General features: G+C 47.0%; 1 protein-coding gene across 6 annotated transcripts in view; it reads left to right on the top strand.

Moving 5' to 3' along the window:
• The first annotated feature begins 1,156 nt into the window (after positions 1 to 1,156).
• The window catches only part of LOC129823567 (zinc finger FYVE domain-containing protein 9-like), a 56,569-nt gene continuing 35,587 nt past the window's right edge, over positions 1,157 to 22,138 (top strand). For 2 of the 6 annotated variants that reach the window (XM_055882398.1, XM_055882395.1), the window contains exons 1-8: positions 1,941 to 2,200; positions 9,759 to 9,860; positions 10,006 to 10,113; positions 12,869 to 14,706; positions 16,945 to 17,044; positions 19,672 to 19,842; positions 20,169 to 20,341; positions 20,881 to 21,013. In XM_055882398.1, coding sequence (XP_055738373.1) covers positions 10,044 to 10,113; positions 12,869 to 14,706; positions 16,945 to 17,044; positions 19,672 to 19,842; positions 20,169 to 20,341; positions 20,881 to 21,013 — 2,485 coding nt within the window. In that variant the 5' untranslated portion in view covers positions 1,941 to 2,200; positions 9,759 to 9,860; positions 10,006 to 10,043. Of the gene's footprint in view, positions 1,360 to 1,940; positions 2,201 to 2,240; positions 9,861 to 10,005; positions 10,114 to 12,868; positions 14,707 to 16,944; positions 17,045 to 19,671; positions 19,843 to 20,168; positions 20,342 to 20,880; positions 21,014 to 22,138 lie in introns of those variants that run through there. The other 4 variants (XM_055882396.1, XM_055882399.1, XM_055882400.1 and 1 more) reach the window with 4 other exon arrangements.

Raw genomic sequence — 22,138 nt, 5'->3', positions numbered from 1 at the left:
CCTTTTCACCTCAGTTTTACAAACTGATTTTCAACACAAACAGCAGTCAATTAATTTATCCTATTGGAATGAATATAACATGCAGGATTCCATTCATATGTCTTAGAAATGCTGAGTAATAACCAGCCATTCAGAACATCATTTGGTTAGTAGAGATGCTACACTCTTTGGGGAAAAAAGGGTTTTATGGCTGTCCCCATAGAAGAACCCTTTTTGGTTCCAGGCAATGTTCCCTCTAAACTGTGCTCATGCTGCGCAGTAGCCCCGGGACTGCCAAGCAGCTGCTTTAGCCCCGGGACTGCCAAGCAGCTGCTTTAGCCCCGGGACTGCCAGCATCTTCACAGGGTCCTTTGTTGTTTTTCTGGGATTGATTTGCACTTTGACACCAAAGTACGTTAATCTCTAGGAGACAGAACGCGTCTCCTTCCTGAGCGATATGACGGCTGCATGGTCCCATGGTGTTTATACTTGCGTACTATTGTTTGTACAGATGAACGTGGTACCTTCAGGTGTTTGGAAATTGCCCCCAAGGATGAACCAGACTTGTGGAGGTCTACAATTTTTTTCTGAGGTCTAGGCTTATTTCTTTTGATTTTCCCATGATGTCAAGCAAAGGGGCATTGAGTTTGAAGTTAGGCCTTGAAATACATCCACAGGTACACCTCCAATTGACTCAAATTATGTCAATTAGCCTATCAGAAGCTTCTAAAGCCATGATATAATTTTCTGGAATTTTCCAAGCTGTTTAAAGGCACAGTCAACTTAGTGTATGTAAACTTCTGACTCACTGGAATTGTGAGACAGTGAATTATAAGTGAAATAATCTGTCTGTCAACAATTGTTGGAAAAATGACTTGTGTCATGCACAAAGTAGATGTCCTAACCGACTTGCCAAAACTATAGTTTGTTAACAAGAAATGTGTGGAGTGGTCGAAAAACGAGTTTTAATGCCTCCGACCTAAGTGTATGTAAACTTCCCGACTTCAACTGTTTGAGATTGTGTTGTAGGCAGAACACATTGGAGTAGAATTCTATTGCATTGACACACAACTAGCCCTTACTAGGCATAACCAATCAGAGCTTCAGTAGGGCCTATATGCAAATAGACCATTGCCATATATGGATCTGTGCCATTTACTTTGAACTGGACTGTGTTTACGTGGTCGTGAGTAATTGAGCTTGTTTTGAGACAGCTGCGTGTAGCCACGGGTGAATATTTTGTTCATATCCTTTGCTAGTTAGCAAGTTATTAGCCCAATTATATATATATATATAATTTGTAGTCAGCAACGAGGGAGTGATTGCTTCCTACAAGAGCACAAAACGTACATTTCTTAACATCTTCGAAAGACCAGTCAGGTAAATATCTTTTTTTTCTGTCTTAAAGGGGCAGTGTTGTATTTTGAGACCGGATTGAATCAACTAAATAGCCAATAGGCGGAGGGTAGCGTAATTTGTATTTTTCTCCGTAATAATGGTATGGGAATAATAATGCATTTTTATTTTGTAAAGTGTTTTCTTGCATCAAACAACACCATTTTCATCCACCTCCTTGTCTGATGGACAAGTGGATAAACAGGTTAATGTCAAGTCCTGCGTGTTTTTTCCCCCATAAGTCTTATGGAATGTATGCGTACATTGAAAACCACACATTGGCTGCTACTGTATGCTGTGGTTCCAGGTCAAACTTTTTGGGGGTTCCAGGTAGAACCCTTTTGGGATCCATGTAAGGAAAAGGGTTCTACCTGGAAGAACAAACGGTTCTCTTATAGGGACAGCCAAAGAACCCCAAATTCCTTCTTACATTTGCTTATAAACACAATAAAAATCGACACTGATATAAAATGGTATATTTTTTATTTAGTTCCTCACCTTGCAACGTGTTGAAATGTGGGCTTTTATTTTTTTACGGTTCCTTCATTGTCATTGGAAAGCGACGTCATTGTAAGTGCTGCTAGCGGAATAGTAGTGAGGCGACAGAGTGATTCCTGTCGTACAACTATTACTTTCCGACTTCAGCTGTTCCAAGTCTGGCGACAACTGAACTATATGTGGTGTGTTTACCTACCCGGGGAGACTTGTAAAATAGAACTGAAAGGTGATTTGTTATTGGACCTGTGTGTATGTGTGAGAGAGTGAGAATGACCGGTACAAACGGAAGGATTTCATGGCACTACGCGTGAAGATGGGAATTCCACCGGTGAGTATAATAGTATAAGTAGCTAATGCGGTCAATTTGTTTTCCATGTCATCTTAGCTCTGATGGTAGACACTCCGGTCATTGCGTTGGGTTCTACTGGGTTCAGTGATGTAGAATATTCACGGAGTTCTGCAACTCATCTTGATTATAAGACGGACCACTATAATGATCGTCTACTTTAATTACGTTCCGCTCATTGGTTGGCTAAGACATACAAACAACATTAGCAAGCAAGCTAACTGACGGGAAATAGCGGTAACTCATTTGTCTGGTGTCTGGCTGGTGGTGGACATTTAGTTTCGGGTGTCAGCTAACATATATCTTTTTTTTTTTTTTAACAATCGTTACCCCTGGCTTTTAGCCGTCGTAAACGCAACGGGTCTATGACGATATGATTGCAACAACACGCTGTGTAGAAGTAGCTGCTCCCCTCGGCGCGACCACCCCCAACACTCTGCTGCTACGTAAACCTACTATCCTTTGTCCAAAACCGCTACTTGTAAACATTAGCACGCACGGTTGCCACTATTTCACAATATTGTAGCCTACACATGATTGACTGTAACTTCTGTGCAGTCTGCCAAAGTGTATTTTGAATTGCATTTAGTCTTAAGCTACTGGCACCGCAGAAGCGAGTGCTGATAGTACAGTAACCCATTCATAGATGCTAACTGCTTTATCGCCTATTGACTAACTAGTTAGTGTCTTCTGGTCAAGGGGGATTTTTCTTTTAAGATCCCCGAAGCTCGTTTTGAACATTTAAAACACATTCTTGTTGTACATTTTGGTAAACATAAGGAAGAGTATCTTTCATATAATCAAAAAGGTAAAATTACTACACACTAGGATTTAGTGTTTGTTCATGGCTTTACCTCCATGTTACGGCGTGTGTTTGACAGAAGACCTAGCTAACAGCCGATCCATCTCGCGGTGTTCCTCCGGTGGAAGAACTTACACTTCCTCCCCAGTCCAGCGTTCTCCAAACACCTGTGTGTAAGCTACCTGGGGAGAAAGTGTAGTTCAACTGGAGGCACACGTCATATGGATCTGTGTAAAACTCCTACAGTAAGTTAAAAAAATATATATTTGAAAGATTCTTTTTTTTTTTTTTGCTGATAGGTTGATTATGCCCCTTATTTTTTCATATGTTTCGAAAACCGGTTTGAAAGCAATGATTATGGATTTTTCTAAACGTTAAAACAAAGGGTTGGAATTGTAGTTGCACATGGAGCCAACCATGTGCCAATGTAGCTGCTGAAAATACTTACAGAGATGAAGGGTTTTCGAGAGCTAAGCAACCTATACTTCTTGGCCACAAGTTAACCATAAACAACCAACAATGTCACTTCTTTATTTAACCAGGCAAGTCAGTTAAGAACAAGTTCTTATTTACAATGACGGGCCTACCGGGGAACAGTGCCTTGTTCAGGGGCAGAATGACAGATTGCTACGTTGTCAGCTCGGGGATTCGATCCAGCAACCTTTCGGTTACTGGCCCAACACACTGGGCTACCTACCGCCCCACTTTAATGATAGCTATGTTATTACGTATTATAAACTGGGTGGTTCGAGCCCTGAATGGTGATTGGCTGACTGACGTTGTATATCAGACCGTATACTATGGGTATGACAAACCATTTATTTTTACTCCTCTACTTACGTTGGTAACCAGTTTATAATAGCAATAAGGCACCTCTGGGGTTTGTTAGCCATGGTATATTGGTCATATACCACACCCCCTCGTGTGTTATTGCTTAATTATCTAATGTAAAGACTTAGGGTGCCTTTATTGTTTAAAGGTACTGCATGTAAATTAGCAGATACTATTATTTCATGTGCCTACTAAAACACAGCTGTTAACAGGTTGATGTGTAGCTACTGAAACACAGCTGTTGACGTGTAGCTACTGAAACACAGCTGTTGACGTGTGGCTACTGAAACACAGCTGTTGACGTGTGGCTACTGAAACACAGCTGTTGACAGGATGATGTGTAGCTACTGAAACACAGCTGTTGACAGGTTGATGTGTAGCTACTGAAACACAGCTGTTGACAGGTTGATGTGTAGCTACTGAAACACAGCTGTTGACGTGTAGCTACTGAGACACAGCTGTTGACGTGTAGCTACTGAGACACAGCTGTTGACGTGTAGCTACTGAGACACAGCTGTTGACGTGTGGCTACTGAAACACAGCTGTTGAAGTGTGGCTACTGAAACACAGCTGTTGACGTGTTGCTACTGAAAAACAGCTGTTGTTGACAGGTTGATGTGTAGCTTCTAAAATAATGGGCAAATGTTGCACAATTTATGTGTGGAAAGCTCTTAGAGAATTACCCAGAAAGACTCAGCTGTAATCGCTGGCAAAGGTGCTTCTTAAGTAGGTGTGAATGGTTATGTAAATGAGATTTCTGTATATAATTTCCTAACACATTTGCTAAAATTACTGCAAACATGTTTTCACTTTGTCATTATGGGGTATTGTGTGTAGATTTGGTGAGATAAAAAAAAAAATATTTAATCCTTTTTTGAAATCTGTCTGTAACACAACAAAATGTGGAATAAGTCAAGGGGTATGAATACTTTCTGAAAGAACTATGCATCTACCCAGAGATTCTAGACCCTTCAGATATACAAACATCAAATGATTAGGACCAAGGGGTAGAGAGTTTGGTACACAGATACTGATGTCATTTTAATTCTCGACCAAGCCAGGGCCAGCATGCCCCAGCATGCCAGTGCGTGCTAGCTATCTTGCTTTGGTCTTTAAGGAGACCCCACAGTACTCTTTTAAATGGAAGAATGATGACATTTAACTGACTCATATCGATGCCAAAGGCTGTTTTCAAACGATAAGAGGTTAGATAATGTGTTGGGTAAGGTATTGGCTAATGTATTGGTTAGGGTAAGGTATTGGCTTAGGGTAAGGTATTGGCTTAGGGTAAGGTATTGGCTTAGGGTAAGGTATTGGCTTAGGGTAAGGTATTGTAAGAGGAGAGTAGCATAAAGCGGTGTGGTTTAGGTTAAATGGGTCATGCTACATACTCACCAAGGTTACGGTTAGGTTAGGTGGATTGGAGTGTCATACTACATACTCACCAAGGTTACGGTTAGGTTACGGCTAGGTTAGATGGGTTGGAGTGTCATGCTACATACTCACCAAGGTTAGGGTTAGGTTACGGCTAGGTTAGATGGGTTGGAGTGTCATACTACATACTCACCAAGGTTACGGTTAGGTTACGGCTAGGTTAGATGGGTTGGAGTGTCATACTACATACTCACCAAGGTTACGGTTAGGTTACGGCTAGGTTAGATGGGTTGGAGTGTCATACTACATACTCACCAAGGTTACGGTTAGGTTAGATGGGTTGGAGTGTCATGCTACATACTCACCAAGGTTACGGTTAGGTTACGGCTAGGTTAGATGGGTTGGAGTGTCATACTACATACTCACCAAGGTTAGGGTTAGGTTACGGCTAGGTTAGATGGGTTGGAGTGTCATGCTACATACTCACCAAGGTTACGGTTAGGTTACGGCTAGGTTAGATGGGTTGGAGTGTCATACTACATACTCACCAAGGTTACGGTTAGGTTACGGGTAGGGTTAGATGGTTTGTAGTGTCAGATGGGCTATGTGCAGTGATCTGTGAGCTGCTCTGACAGCTGGTGCCTTAAGTTAGTGAGGGAGATATGAGTCTCCAGCTTCAGGGATTTTTGCAATTCGTTCCAGTCATTGGCAGCAGAGAACTGTAAGGAAAGGCGGCCAAAGGAAGAATTGGCTTTAAGGGTGACCAGTGAAATATACCTGCTGGAGCGCGTGCTACGGGTGGGTGCTGCTATGGTGAACAGTGAGCTGAGATAAGGATGGGCTTTACCTAGCAAAGACTTATAGATGACCTGGAGCCAGTGGGTTTGGCGACAAATATGAAGCGAATGGCCAGCCAACGAGAGTGTACAGGTCACAGTGGTGGGTAGTATACGGGGCTTTGGTGACAAAATGGATGGCACTGTGATAGACTGCATATAAACACACCCTGCTGTGTGAGGACAGGAGCCTGACTCAGATTTAATTACCCAGAGTCTCAATTATACACAATGCAGCTGTTGTCCACCTGTAAACTCGCATTCAAGGACAACGCCGCCACTTAACACTTGGATTGTGTTAAGGTTAGTGGCGTAACTACATAGTTTTGGTGTGTAATTTCATGATTTCATGTCTATATGACTGTTTTTTTTTGTGATGAGCGAAATTGCTTTTCTGTAACGTTTTTTAGTAGGATCCCTGCGATGACTAATGCAATAAATGATGGGCAGTGATTTTTTTTTTCAGAGAACTACAGACGGGTTATATAGATTTCTGATCATGTTGGAACTTCCTGCCGTATGTTGCTCTGTATTGATATGCCATTGCATATCTTTTAAATGGGATACGGTAGTAGGTGCCAGGTTTTTTTTTTCATCATCAACAGTTTCCCGTGTGTATCAAGAATGGCCCACCACTCAAAGGACATCCAGACTAACTTGACACAACCGTGGGCCAGTACCCCTGGTGGAATGCTTTCGATACCTTGTAGAGTCCATGATGAATTATGGCTCAATATCAGGAAGGTGTTCCTAATGTCTGGTCGACTCTGTGTATATGCAGTAGCAATTGAGCCCGGGGACGGGGAGTAGGATGAGGGTCAGTCGACTGTTTACACTTGGCCCCAAATGGAACCCTATTCACTATATATAGTGCACTACTTTAGGGTTCCATTTGGGACGAAGCCTTGATCTGGTCTAGGATTCCTGTTCATCTAAAAAGAAGCATGTTGCCTCTTAATCAGATTTAGTGCCAGTGCTTCTACACCTGCATTGCTTGCTGTTGGGGGGTTTTAGGCTGGGTTTCTGTACAGCACTTTGAGATATCAACTGATGTAAGAAGGGCTTTATAAATACATTTGATTTGATTTAGTCAGGTGGAAGAGGTTACTTTACATTATCACACTAGGCTGAAAAATGGCGCCGACAGAAACATCTAAAAAAACAAACAAGTATTTTGCCTCTTAATCTTAAATATTAAACGGTGCCGGAGGAGATAGGAGCCCGTAAAAACGGCAGCTAACTACAATTTTCTTACAATTTTTAACTAGGCTATTGAGCACGTCAATAACCCAAGCCTGTCCCATAGTTAACAGTAGTTGGCTAACTGGCCAGCTAGCTAGCTAAATGACCACTACCGACTGTAGCGTGACCGTTACAAAGTCCATTTGTAGCTAGTTTTGTTTGGACATTTGTTTGTTGTGGATGCCTCGCTATTTTATGTAGCCAGCATACATCATTCTAACAACAATGGACACACTGGCTATGTCTATTTGGTTTCTTTGTTTGTTTGCTAGTTAACTAACAATGAAGAGAGATGGATGCTAACCAGATAACAAACTGACTCATCAAAAGTGTTGCTTGTTTGGGTACCGAACAGCGTCCTGGGTACCATTTTATTTTTTTTAGCAAACATTCCACTCCATGTTCTCCTGTCATTTTGGCAATTTCTTTGATAAAGCAGATCCCATCCTGGTGTTTTGATATGAGGTGATTATGCTAGCCTAGCTACATTCAATATGAGGTGATTATGCTAGCCTAGCTACATTCAATATGAGGTGATATGCTAGCCTAGCTACATTCAATATGAGGTGATATGCTAGCCTAGCTACATTCAATATGAGGTGATATGCTAGCCTAGCTACATTCAATATGAGGTGATATGCTAGCCTAGCTACATTCAATATGAGGTGATATGCTAGCCTAGCTACATTCAATATGAGGTGATATGCTAGCCTAGCTACATTCAATATGAGGTGATATGCTAGCCTAGCTACATTCAATATGAGGTGATATGCTAGCCTAGCTACATTCAATATGAGGTGATATGCTAGCCTAGCTACATTCAATATGAGGTGATATGCTAGCCTAGCTACATTCAATATGAGGTGATATGCTAGCCTAGCTACATTCAATATGAGGTGATATGCTAGCCTAGCTACATTCAATATGAGGTGATATGCTAGCCTAGCTACATTCAATATGAGGTGATATGCTAGCCTAGCTACATTCAATATGAGGTGATATGCTAGCCTAGCTACATTCAATATGAGGTGATATGCTAGCCTAGCTACATTCAATATGAGGTGATATGCTAGCCTAGCTACATTCAATATGAGGTGATATGCTAGCCTAGCTACATTCAATATGAGGTGATATGCTAGCCTAGCTACATTCAATATGAGGTGATATGCTAGCCTAGCTACATTCAATATGAGGTGATATGCTAGCCTAGCTACATTCAATATGAGGTGATATGCTAGCCTAGCTACATTCAATATGAGGTGATATGCTAGCCTAGCTACATTCAATATGAGGTGATATGCTAGCCTAGCTACATTCAATATGAGGTGATATGCTAGCCTAGCTACATTCAATATGAGGTGATATGCTAGCCTAGCTACATTCAATGCTGTTTTTTCTGTTATTTAGGATTAGTATTTGTACTTGTTAAGGATCCCCATTAGTTCCTGCCAAGGCAGTAGCTACTCTTCCTGGGGTTTATTATGGATCCCCATTAGTTCCTGCCAAGTCAGCAGCTACTCTTCCTGGGGTTTATTATGGATCCCCATTAGTTCCTGCCAGTGGGACTATCATTTGTTTTTCAACAGGACAATGACCCAACACACCTCCAGGCTGTGTAAGGGCTATTTGACCAAGAAGGAGAGTGATGGAGTGCTGCATCAGATGGCCTGGCCTCCACAATCACCTGACCTCAACCCAGTTGAGATGGTTTGGGATGAGTTGGACAGCAGAGTGAAGGAAAAGTGGGCAACAAGTGCTCAGCATACAGTACCAGTGAAAGTTTGGACACACTTACTCATTCAAGGGTTTTTCTTTATTTTTACTATTTTCTACATTGTAGAATAATAGTGAAGACATCAACTATGAAATAACACCTATGGAATCATATAGAAGCCAGAAAAGTGTTAAACAAATCTAAATATATTTGTAAAACTGTCACTCTTCAAAATCTCTGGTCCCTGGTAAAAAAAATGTTTTATTTAACCTTTAACTAGGCAAGTCAGGTAAGAACAAATTCTTATTTACAGTGACGACCTACCCCGGCCAAACCCTGACCAGGACGACGCTGTGGCAATTTTGCGCCACCCTATGGGACTCCCAATAACGGCCGGTTGTGATACAGCCCGGAATCGAACCATGGTCTGTAGTGACGCCTGCGCCACTCTGAAGTTCAGACAGTACAGTTTTTACCCCTGAGGTCCTGGTCAGCAAGAAGACTGGCCAGGTGTGTGTGTGTACTGTTCTTCTCCGATTGGCCATTGATCTTTATCCTCTATCAGACCAAGACTGCAGTCAATTCCTTTCTCTCTCTCTCTCGTCTTTTCCCTGAAGTGTGCATTCATTCAGTAATAGGTGATCAGAATGCACTCAACAGGTGTGGGATTGAAACGTTAAAACCATGTTATAGGCCTATATTTGATGAGCTTGAGTGTGACAGTTATTTTTGTCGTCGCAGGTATGGGCGCTTGGCGCTGGCCAGACTGGATGAGGAAGTGAGGCTGAGTGAGAAGGAGATCACAGCTACCCAGGACTGCTGTTGGAGAGGACCTCTGGACAGGTGAGGGAGTGAGGGAGATGATTGCCTGATGAGCGAGACATGGGGAGGGAGAAGAAGAGATCGAGAAGGTGTTAACCCATTGGCACTAACCCAGAGAACCACTTCCAGTGCCGGTACTAACCCGGCGTTAACCATATTTTAACAGGTTCCTGCGGCGTGTGTCAGGGTGGAGGTACCTGACTCATGGAGAACTACTTCCAGGCAGAGGCCTTCAACCTGGATAAAGTGTTGGATGACTTTGAACAGAAGCAAGGTGAGTCAATTAACAAATTTAACCAATCGATCCATCAACCCACCAATCAGATTTGCACTTACTGTGCTGTGGTCCGATTCTCTACCCTTCTCTCTAAAGTATGTATGTTTAAGCAAAGCAGAGGAAATTTGTTTTAGTACGCCAAGGCTGTGTTTACACAGGCAGCCCAATTCTGATCTAGGGAGGTGTTTACACAGGCAGCCCAATTCTGATCTTTTTCCACCAATTAGTCTTTTGACCCAGCACTTTTGCCAATAATTGGGGAAAAAGAACAGAATTGGGCTGCCTGTGTAAACACCGCCCTAGATCAGAATTGGGCTGCCTGTGTAAACACAGCTGTGGTGTGTTAAGGCAGAGTATAAGTGTGTTTTGTAAGACACACACACACACACCAAGAGGGTAACGGGCAGATAGGGGACACAGCTTATAGAATGGATAAATAGTGCCTCATGTATTTGGTTGTGTGTGTGTGTGTGACATTCACTTGTACGTTTTGAAAATGTGGAGACGGACAGGACCTCCATAGTCATCGTTATACAGTGTCTATTGGACGGTTCAGTGTGTGTTTGGCTGTGTCTATTGGACGGTTCAGTGTGTGTTTGGCTGTGTCCATTGGACGGTTCAGTGTGTGTGTTATCCATTAACTGTGTCTATTGGACGGTTCAGTGTGTGTTTGGCTGTGTCTATTGGACGGTTCAGTGTGTGTTTTATCCATTAACTGTGTCTATTGGACAGTTCAGTGTGTGTTTTATCCATTAACTGTGTCTATTGGACGGTTCAGTGTGTGTGTTATCCATTAACTGTGTCTATTTAAAGGCTAGTGCAGAGATCAGCAGTGTAAGATTGGAGTCATGCTGTGTTGAGGCTGGGTCTGTGATAATGAGAAATGGGGTGTCTTCCCCATTTTGTTCCTTCAAGGTGACACCATGAATTATCACACACACATGCAGGCGCTCGGTTGGGTGGTTGTGTGTGCCTGCCATGTCACGGTACAGAGAGCTCAGTGTGTGTTCAGGCTGTGAGTGATTATCTGGGAGTCCTCTGCCAGATCCAGCTTGGCAGATTAACTGGGTGTGTGTCGGGTGGGTGGGTGTGTAGTGTGTGTGTGTTATGGAATTAAGTGTTCAGGAATGTGGACTCCTCCCAACATTCCAGACAGTATTCAAGTGTCAGGGAGGAAAGAGGGGAGGAGGAGGGAAATTAGTCAATTTTCAAGCCACCTCCCTCCCAATACATCCCACCACCCATTCCAGCCTCGTTACTTCATTTCTCCACACCTTTCAGTAACACAGTTTGTATTTGGTGGTTTAGTATTACATTCCAGTTCTCCTGTTGTCTCTGGTAATATCCTTCCCTCTCTCCTGTTGTCTCTGGTAATATCCTTCCCTCTCTCTCCTGTTGTCTCTGGTAATATCCTTCCAGTTCTCCTGTTGTCTCTGGTAATATCCTTCCCTCTTTCCTGTTGTCTCTGGTAATATCCTTCCCTCTTTCCTGTTGTCTCTGGTAATATCCTTCCCTCTCTCCTGTTGTCTCTGGTAATATCCTTCCCTCTCTCTCCTGTTGTCTCTGGTAATATCCTTCCCTCTTTCCTGTTGTCTCTGGTAATATCCTTCCCTCTTTCCTGTTGTCTCTGGTAATATCCTTCCCTCTCTCTCCTGTTGTCTCTGGTAATATCCTTCCCTCTCTCTCCTGTTGTCTCTGGTAATATCCTTCCCTCTTTCCTGTTGTCTCTGGTAATATCCTTCCCTCTCTCTCTCCTGTTGTCTCTGGTAATATCCTTCCCTCTCTCTCTCCTGTTGTCTCTGGTAATATCCTTCCCTCTTTCCTGTTGTCTCTGGTAATATCCTTCCCTCTCTCTCCTGTTGTCTCTGGTAATATCCTTCCCTCTCTCCTGTTGTCTCTGGTAATATCCTGCCCTCTCTCTCTCTCTCTCTCTCCTGTTGTCTCTGGTAATATCCTTCCCTCTTTCCTGTTGTCTCTGGTAATATCCTTCCCTCTCTCTCCTGTTGTCTCTGGTAATATCCTTCCCTCTCTCTCTCCTGTTGTCTCTGGTAATATCCTTCCCTCTCTCTCTCCTGTTGTCTCTGGTAATATCCTTCCCTCTCTCTCCTGTTGTCTCTGGTAATATCCTTCCCTCTTTCCTGTTGTCTCTGGTAATATCTTTCCCTCTCTCTCTCTCTCCTGTTGTCTCTGGTAATATCCTTCCCTCTCTCCTGTTGTCTCTGGTAATATCCTTCCCTCTCTCCTGTTGTCTCTGGTAATATCCTTCCCTCTCTCCTGTTGTCTCTGGTAATATCCTTCCCTCTTTCCTGTTGTCTCTGGTAATATCCTTCCCTCTTTCCTGTTGTCTCTGGTAATATCCTTCCCTCTTTCCTGTTGTCTCTGGTAATATCCTTCCCTCTTTCCTGTTGTCTCTGGTAATATCTTTCCCTCTCTCTCTCTTTCCTGTTGTCTCTGGTAATATCTTTCCCTCTCTCTCTCTTTCCTGTTGTCTCTGGTAATGTCTTTCCCTCTCTCTCTCTTTCCTGTTGTCTCTGGTAATATCTTTCCCTCTCTCTCTCTTTCCTGTTGTCTCTGGTAATATCCTTCCCTCTCTCTCTCTCTCCTGTTGTCTCTGGTAATATCCTTCCCTCTCTCTCTCTCTCCTGTTGTCTCTGGTAATATCCTTCCCTCTTTCTCTCTCTCCGGTTGTTTGATATCTCATGGACTCTTCTATTTCCTGTCCAGTGTTTCATTCTCCTCTCTCCCTTCCCAGATGAGACTGACAGTCCGAGTCTGTCTGATAAGTGGATTCAGATCCTGGCCCCTCCTGCCCACCTACTATCTCCGAACCGTGCCCTGGCTTTGACCCCTGACCTCGGCCCCCTCACCTTAAAGACACCCCCGCCCCCCGACCCGTCATCCAGCGACCCCCAGGGGCCCGACGCCAAACGCCACCCCGCCGCCGAGCTCCCACTCTGGGGAGAAGAACTCCCAGACTGCCGTGCAGACGTGCAGAGCCCTCCGCTCCCCCAGCCCAACATCGGCAAGCTGGTTGGGGGTGAGGAGGGCTCGTCTCCCCCTGTGTCGGCCTCCTCCAGCCCCCCTCCGTACCAACACCACTCCTCTATCAGCCCCTCTAGTCCAGCCAGCCCTGCCCTCAACGGGCTCAGTGAAGATCCCTGCAAGGGGAACCAGACATGGGTGACCCCTTTACCCCCCACACCCTCGGACCCACGTACTGATGCCTCTGTGGGGGAGAGGGGTGATGGAAGCTCCCACGTTAGTCACACACACTTGACCATTGAGGAGAGGCTGGGACGGGTTGAGGCGATGGCAGAGAAGGTTAACTCCAAGCCAGAGACTGAGAGAGCTGGTGCCTGGTCACCTATTCAGGACAGTGGTGGGGAGGAGGCTGGAATGGCTGGGGTACAGTCACATGAGGAAGGAATCCCTTACAGGGAAAGTCATGGAAATACTGTTAAGAATGGATTGATGGAGGGACCGACAGAGCGGAAGGAGTGTAGGAATTCCTCTCAGAAGCAGAAGAGGTTGATGGGAGAAATGGAGAAGGAGAGTAGAGGCAGTCAGGATGGAGAGAGAGTTCTTACCAGCGCCATGGCTACTGAAGAGGAGGAGGACCGAGGGAGCAGAGAGGAGAAAGAGGAGGACCGAGGGAGCAGGGAGGAGGAAGACCGAGGGAGCAGGGAGGAAGAGGAGGAGGACCGAGGGAGCAGGGAGGAGAAAGAGGAGGACCGAGGGAGCAGGGAGGAGAAAGAGGAGGACCGAGGGAGCAGAGAGGAGAAAGAGGAGGACCGAGGGAGCAGGGAGGAGAAAGAGGAGGACCGAGGGAGCAGAGAGGAGAAAGAGGAGGACCGAGGGAGCAGGGAGGAGGAAGAGGAGGACCGAGGGAGCAGAGAGGAAGAGGAGGAGGACCGAGGGAGCAGGGAGGAAGAGGAGGAGAAAGGGAGCAGAGGGGAGGAGGACAAAGGGAGCAGAGAGGAGGAGGGCCAGTCTCTCCCCCCTCCTCCCTCCAAGGAGGACTCCGTAACCGAGGAGAAGGAGATGGAGGAGAGCAACCTAGAGAGCGGAGGAGGAGATAGCAGTGTTCCCTCCAAACTCAACAACACTCGTCTGGAGCTGGTAAGCGTGCCGTTCGGCGGAGCGCGTCCCAAACAAGCGGTCACTCTAAAACTCCAGATCCCCTGGTCGCTATCCGGACAGGTCCAGAACCAACTGTCACCTACCGTTAACACCACCACCACCACCGCCGTCTGCAAGAACCATGATAACCGTGCCGGTGACATAACCATGGATACAGGAACCGTCGTTGCCAGGGGTGACCCTGGTGGTTGTGTCGAGGTTGTTAACGGGGAGTTGCTAAACGGGTCTCCGTCGTCATCGTCGGGCCTGGTGCTGGGGTCAGAGAGCAGCCCGGACAATGACCTCCAGGCAGGGTATCACCACCAGGGGGCTCTGCCCAGGAAACAGCTCTCCTCCCTGGGGGAGGTAGCCCCCGTGTGGGTCCCTGACTCCCAGGCTCCAGTCTGTATGAAGTGTGAGGTCCGCTTTACCTTCACCAAGAGGAGGCATCACTGCAGGGCCTGTGGAAAGGTGGGTGCAGAGTCTATTATTTATGGATCCTTTATTTTGACAGGAAGTCGATGCTGAGACCAAGGTCTGTTTTCCAGGTCAGCCCTGTTTAACACAACAATACACATCAATAAACACATTCATATACATGTTATACAGAACAAGATGGGAAAAGTAGACCCCAATGATAAACATTGTTCAGTAACAAGGTCTCCTAACATTTGTCTGAAATGCATCCTATTTTGGAGTGCTTGGGAGATCATTCCACAAGTAAGGTGCAGAAACACTCACAGCAAATGTACCTAACTCAGTGGAGATTAAAGAGACCTCCAGAATTAGTCATCCCTGTGGGTCTGGTGACTCGTATGTCTGTAATTTAACAATGAAGTGAAGTATGGCGGAAGTTTGCACAAGAGGGCTTTATAAACAGAGAGCAGTGCATTGATCTATGAGACTTGAGGGCCAGCCTCCCTTCTGATACAGAATGCAGTGATGTGTAATGAACACATGATCCCGTAATAAAGCGTAAGGCACTATGGTACACAACACAGGAGCAGCTCTATTCTCGTAGACTACGCCGTCCTTTCTCGTAGACTACGCCGTCCGTTCTCGTAGACTACGCCGTCCTTTCTCGTAGACTACGCCGTCCTTTCTCGTAGACTACGCCGTCCGTTCTCGTAGACTACGCCGTCCTTTCTCGTAGACTACGCCGTCCTTTCTCGTAGACTACGCCGTCCTGTTCTCGTAGACTACGCCTTTCCGTTCTCGTAGACTACGCCGTCCTTTCTCGTAGACTACGCCGTCCTTTCTCGTAGACTACGCCGTCCTTTCTCGTGGACTACGCCGTCCTTTCTCGTAGACTACGCCGTCCTTTCTCGTAGACTACGCCGTCCTTTCTCGTAGACTACGCCGTCCTTTCTCGTAGACTACGCCGTCCTTTCTCGTAGACTACGCCGTCCTTTCTCGTAGACTACGCCTTCCGTTCTCGTAGACTACGCCTTCCGTTCTCGTAGACTACGCCTTCCGTTCTCGTAGACTACGCCACCGTTCTCGTAGACTACGCCACCGTTCTCGTAGACTACGCCACCGTTCTCGTAGACTACGCCTCCGTTCTCGTGGACGCTGCCACCGTTCTCGTGGACGCTGCCACCGTTCTCGTAGACTACGCCACCGTTCTCGTAGACTACGCCACCGTTCTCGTAGACTACGCCACCGTTCTCGTAGACTACGCCACCGTTCTCGTAGACTACGCCACCGTTCTCGTGGACGCTGCCACCGTTCTCGTAGACTACGCCACCGTTCTCGTGGACGCTGCCACCGTTCTCGTAGACTACGCCACCGTTCTCGTGGACGCTGCCACCGTTCTCGTGGACGCTGCCACCGTTCTCGTGGACGCTGCCACCGTTCTCGTGGACGCTGCCACCGTTCTCGTGGACGCTGCCACCGTTCTCGTGGAGGCTACGCCACCGTTCTCGTGGAGGCTGCCCCCGCGTTCTCGTGGACGCTGCCCCCGCGTTCTCGTGGACGCTGCCCCCGCGTTCTCGTGGACGCTGCCCCCGCGTTCTCGTGGACGCTGCCCCCGCGTTCTCGTGGACGCTGCCACTAAAGCCAGAATGAATGATTTGTTTTCTGATATTTAACTAAATTACCTATTCCTATAAAATAAACCCATTTGAATTGTTGAAGCTGAGCTGGGTTGTTCTAGGATGTTCTAGGATAGCTGAATCTTGCACTGGGACAGGTATGGACTTGTGGATAAACACGGTCTCAGTTTCCCAAGGTCACACACACGCTCCCTCCCCCCTCCCCAGCGGGAAGGGGAAGCTGTGAGATTTCATTACAAATGTGTGCCTGAACGGTGTGTGTGGATGAATTCAGTGTATAAGCTGAATTGGGGTAGAAGCTGAATTGGGGTAGAAGCTGAATTGGGGTAGAAGCCAGGCTGGAGAGGAGGATGCTTAGCATTAAGGTACAGCGGAGGTCGTGACCTTATCTCTCACACAGAGACACGACATGCTGGCACTCCAGAGCAGGGTTAGGGGGTCAATTACAGTCCATTCAGGAAGTACACTGAAATTCCATTTCCAATTCTCTTCAATGTGTCTCCAGGTGTTCTGTGCTGCCTGCTGCAGCCGGAGTGTGTGTGTGTGTGTCTCTCTCTCTCCAGGTGTTCTGTGCAGCCGGAGGAGCAGACTGATCTACATGGACAGGAAAGAGGCCAGAGAGGTGTAATATAATTGAGTGTGTCTCTCTCTCCAGGTGTTCTGTGCTGCCTGCTGCAGCCTGAGGAGCAGACTGATCTACATGGACAGGAAGGAGGCCAGAGTCTGTATCACCTGTCACTCTGCCCTACTGAGTGGTGAGTCACTATTACTACAGATCTAGGATCAGCTTACTCCATCACATTCCTAACCTGGACCATGAGATACTGATTTAACAACAGGTCTAGGATCAGCTTACTCCATCCCATTCCTGACCTTAACCATGAGATACTGACAACAGGTCTAGGATCAGCTTACTCCATCCCATTCCTGACCTTAACCATTAGGATGTTAACACAATACTGATCCTAGATCAGCGTCTAGAATCAACTTCATCTCTACGTCCTACTTCAATATCTTTGCAGTCACTTTGGTTTGGTTGGGGTTTGGTCTTCTTACATTTTTAGGTAAAACTCTTGGCCCTAGTTGTAAGGTGTGGAAAAACTCCTGGCCCTAGTTATATGGCAGAGCGTTAGTCTACTGCTTAACTTCCTGTCAGTTAAATTCCTATACATATCCTCGTGCTAATCATCAATATCTCAAATCAAATTGGGGTTTAATTGAATCCTATATTTATCCTATATCTCACTATATCAATATAGATCCTATATCACCCTGTATAGATCCTATACTGATCCTACATCTCCCTGTATTGATTCTGTCTCCGTATATTGATCCTATATCTATATTGCCCTATATTGATCCTATATTGATCCTATGTCGGCCTATATTGATCATGTATATCTCCCTATATCAATCTTGATCCTATATTGATCACATATCGCCCTATATTGATCCTATATTAGCCCTATATTTCCCTATATTGATCCTATATCACCCTATATTGATCCTATATCACCCTATATTGATCCTATATTACCCTATAGTGATCCTATATTGATCCTATATTGATCCTATATTGCTCCTATAGTGATCCTATATCATCCTATATCACCCTATATTGATTATATACACTGCTCAAAAAAATAAAGGGAACACTTAAACAACACAATGTAACTCCAAGTCAATCACACTTCTGTGAAATCAAACTGTCCACTTAGGAAGCAACACTGATTGACAATACATTTCACATGCTGTTGTGCAAATGGAATAGACAAAAGGTGGAAATTATAGGCAATTAGCAAGACACCCCCAATAAAGGAGTGATTCTGCAGGTGGTGACCACAGACCACTTCTCAGTTCCTATGCTTCCTGGCTGATGTTTTGGTCACTTTTTTGAATGTTGGCGGTGCTTTCACTCTAGTGGTAGCATGAGACGGAGTCTACAACCCACACAAGTGGCTCAGGTAGTGCAGCTCATCCAGGATGGCACATCAATGCGAGCTGTGGCAAGAAGGTTTGCTGTGTCTGTCAGCGTAGTGTCCAGAGCATGGAGGCGCTACCAGGAGACAGGCCAGTACATCAGGAGACGTGGAGGAGGCCGTAGGAGGGCAACAACCCAGCAGCAGGACCGCTACCTCCGCCTTTGTGCCAGGAGGTGCACTGCCAGAGCCCTGCAAAATGACCTCCAGCAGGCCACAAATGTGCATGTGTCTGCTCAAACGGTCAGAAACAGACTCCATGAGGGTGGTATGAGGGCCCGACGTCCACAGGTGGGGGTTGTGCTTACAGCCCAACACCGTGCAGGACGTTTGGCATTTGCCAGAGAACACCAAGATTGGCAAATTCGCCACTGGCGCCCTGTGCTCTTCACAGATGAAAGCAGGTTCACACTGAGCACATGAGCACATGTGACAGACGTGACAGAGTCTGGAGACGCCGTGGAGAACGTTCTGCTGCCTGCAACATCCTCCAGCATGACCGGTTTGGCGGTGGGTCAGTCATGGTGTGGGTTGGCATTTCTTTGGGGGGCCGCACAGCCCTCCATGTGCTCGCCAGAGGTAGCCTGACTGCCCTTAGGTACCGAGATGAGATCCTCAGACCCCTTGTGAGACCATATGCCGACACCTGCACATTTGTGGCTTGCTGGAGGTCATTTTGCAGGGCTCTGGCAGTGCACCTCCTTGCACAAAGGCGGAAGTAGCGGTCCTGCTGCTGGGTTGTTGCCCTCCTACGGCCTCCTCCACGTCTCCTGATGTACTGGCCTGTCTCCTGGTAGCGCCTCCATGCTCTGGACACTACGCTGACAGACACAGCAAACCTTCTTGCCACAGCTCGCATTGATGTGCCATCCTGGATGAGCTGCACTACCTGAGCCACTTGTGTGGGTTGTAGACTCCGTCTCATGCTACCACTAGAGTGAAAGCACCGCCAGCATTCAAAAGTGACCAAAACATCAGCCAGGAAGCATAGGAACTGAGAAGTGGTCTGTGGTCACCACCTGCAGAATCACTCCTTTTTTGGGGGTGTCTTACTAATTGCCTATAATTTCCACATTTTGTCTATTCCATTTGCACAACAGCATGTGAAATTTATTGTCAATCAGTGTTGCTTCCTAAGTGGACAGTTTGATTTCACAGAAGTGTGATTGACTTGGAGTTACATTGTGTTGTTTAAGTGTTCCCTTTATTTTTTTGAGCAGTGTATATATCCCTATATTGATATTGATCCTATATCGCTCTATATTGATCCTATATAGATTCTATATCGCCCTATATTGATCACATATCACCCTATATTGATCCTATATTAATCCTATATCGCCCTATAGTGATCCTATATCGCTCTATAGTGATCCTATATCGCCGTCTCCATTTTCCCTCAGCTCATTCGTGGGGGGGTATGTGTGGTGGGTCTAACCAGAGTCCTAACCCCAACAACCCAGCACAGTACTGCAGCACCATCCCACCTCTGCAGCAGATCCAAACCTCAGGGGCACTGGACTCCCTTCCTCACACTGTACCTGTGGGTGTTCTCAAAACACCCGGCTCGGAGGGTAATAACCTCTCCATTACACACCTCAACACCAGGGACCTGTTCATTAGGTACCAAACGGAATCAAACTGACTGGAACAGGGAGTACCTGACCTTACCCAATAAGACATTTCCGTTGCAAAACGTTTTGCTATGTTGTGCACTAATGAATACGACCCTGTACAACCTCTCCCATAGACATCGGACACATCTTTGTTTCACTTCCTCTTAATGACCTCTTCTCCTTTCTCACATATAGGACTAGTTTTCATTCTAGTTGCATTTCGTTTGATAATAGTTTTCTGTAAACATTTGATTTTATGTAACCTGTGTTTGTGTGTGTCACAGGGTCCAAAGTTTTCCACCCGCGGGAGCGGAGGAGGGTGTGGTTTGCAGATGGAATCCTGCCCAATGGGGAAGCGGCAGAATCCCCCAAGCTTCCTGCTACCAGCCCCGCCCCCTCGCAAACATTGGCTGTCTCACAGTGTTCCAACAAATCCTTGGCTTCTGATTTGCGAGAGGTACAGTTTGGTACCGAAGGTCAAAAGATCACATCTTACAGTTTGTTAAAGAGGGATGTTTAGTAAAAGTCCATTTACCATTTTTATAATTGATATTCTGAGGTTAGTTTTATAGTCCTGATTCGTCAGGAGGTTTAGCAACGACTAACTGACTAGGAGGAAACACGCCTGGACTAGTTGAGCCTGGATTGACCTTAGCATTTCTAGAATAAAAAGCCTTTTTCATTCAGACGGTTTTCCCATCAGCAGCAGCGACGTGTAGTTTAGTTGTTGACGTTTGTCAGGACTCTGCATGCCTGGTAGAGTAGCAGCAGGTTAGGAGGTGACTCACCACTCAGCTTGTCTGTAGACTAGCAGCTTTTAATGCCTTTCTGTCTGTACTGATCTGACTCATCCAATGACTGGAACTCATAACACACACCTCTCTGAATTCCTCAATGTGAATATGAAGGGTTGTCTGCCAATTACAATTTTAATCAGCCTTCTACAATTCTCCACACCGGTTTTTCTCGACTTAAACCCTCTCCTCCTCCCTCCAGGCATCATCCCCTGCCCCTGCGGCCACCGTGGGAAGCCCTGTAGGCAGCTCCATCAGTCTAATTCCGGAGGACGGACTTCCTCCCATCCTCATCTCCACCGGAGTTAAAGGAGGTATGAGAGGACACAGCACAGGTGCTTAACCCCCCCCTCCCCCATCCTCGCCTCACTGTCGATCGCGCCTTAACCCCCCCTCCCCCATCTTCGCCTCACTGTCGATCGCGCCTTAACCCCCCCTCCCCCATCCTCGCCTCACTGTCGATCGCGCCTTAACCCCCCCTCCCCCATCCTCGCCTCACTGTCGATCGCGCCTTAACCCCCCCTCCCCCATCTTCGCCTCACTGTCGATCGCGCCTTAACCCCCCCTCCCCCATCTTCGCCTCACTGTCGATCGCGCCTTAACCCCCCCTCCCCCATCTTCGCCTCACTGTCGATCGCGCCTTAACCCCCCCTCCCCCATCTTCGCCTCACTGTCGATCGCGCCTTAACCCCCCCTCCCCCATCCTCGCCTCACTGTCGATCGCGCCTTAACCCCCCCTCCCCCATCCTCGCCTCACTGTCGATCGCGCCTTAACCCCCCCTCCCCCATCTTCGCCTCACTGTCGATCGCGCCTTAACCCCCCCTCCCCCATCTTCGCCTCACTGTCGATCGCGCCTTAACCCCCCCTCCCCCATCCTCGCCTCACTGTCGATCGCGCCTTAACCCCCCCTCCCCCATCTTCGCCTCACTGTCGATCGCGCCTTAACCCCCCCTCCCCCATCTTCGCCTCACTGTCGATCGCGCCTTAACCCCCCCTCCCCCATCCTCGCCTCACTGTCGATCGCGCCTTAAACCCCCCCTCCCCCATCCTCGCCTCACTGTCGATCGCGCCTTAACCCCCCTCCCCCATCCTCGCCTCACTGTCGATCGCGCCTTAACCCCCCTCCCCCATCCTCGCCTCACTGTCGATCGCGCCTTAACCCCCCCATCCTCGCCTCACTGTCGATCGCGCCTTAACCCCCCCTCCCATCCTCGCCTCACTGTTGATCGCGCCTTAACCCCCCCCCCATCCTCGCCTCACTGTCGATCGCGCCTTAACCCCCCCTCCCCCATCCTCGCCTCACTGTCGATCGCGCCTTAACCCCCCCCTCCCCCATCTTCGCCTCACTGTCGATCGCGCCTTAACCCCCCCTCCCCCATCCTCGCCTCACTGTCGATCGCGCCTTAACCCCCCCTCCCCCATCTTCGCCTCACTGTCGATCGCGCCTTAACCCCCCCTC

This window comes from Salvelinus fontinalis, chromosome 26 (genome assembly GCF_029448725.1).
Source record: "Salvelinus fontinalis isolate EN_2023a chromosome 26, ASM2944872v1, whole genome shotgun sequence".
NCBI classification, from domain to species: domain Eukaryota; kingdom Metazoa; phylum Chordata; class Actinopteri; order Salmoniformes; family Salmonidae; genus Salvelinus; species Salvelinus fontinalis.
The sequence above is the reverse complement of the archived record's forward strand: the minus strand, read 5'-3'. Positions and strand labels throughout refer to the sequence as shown.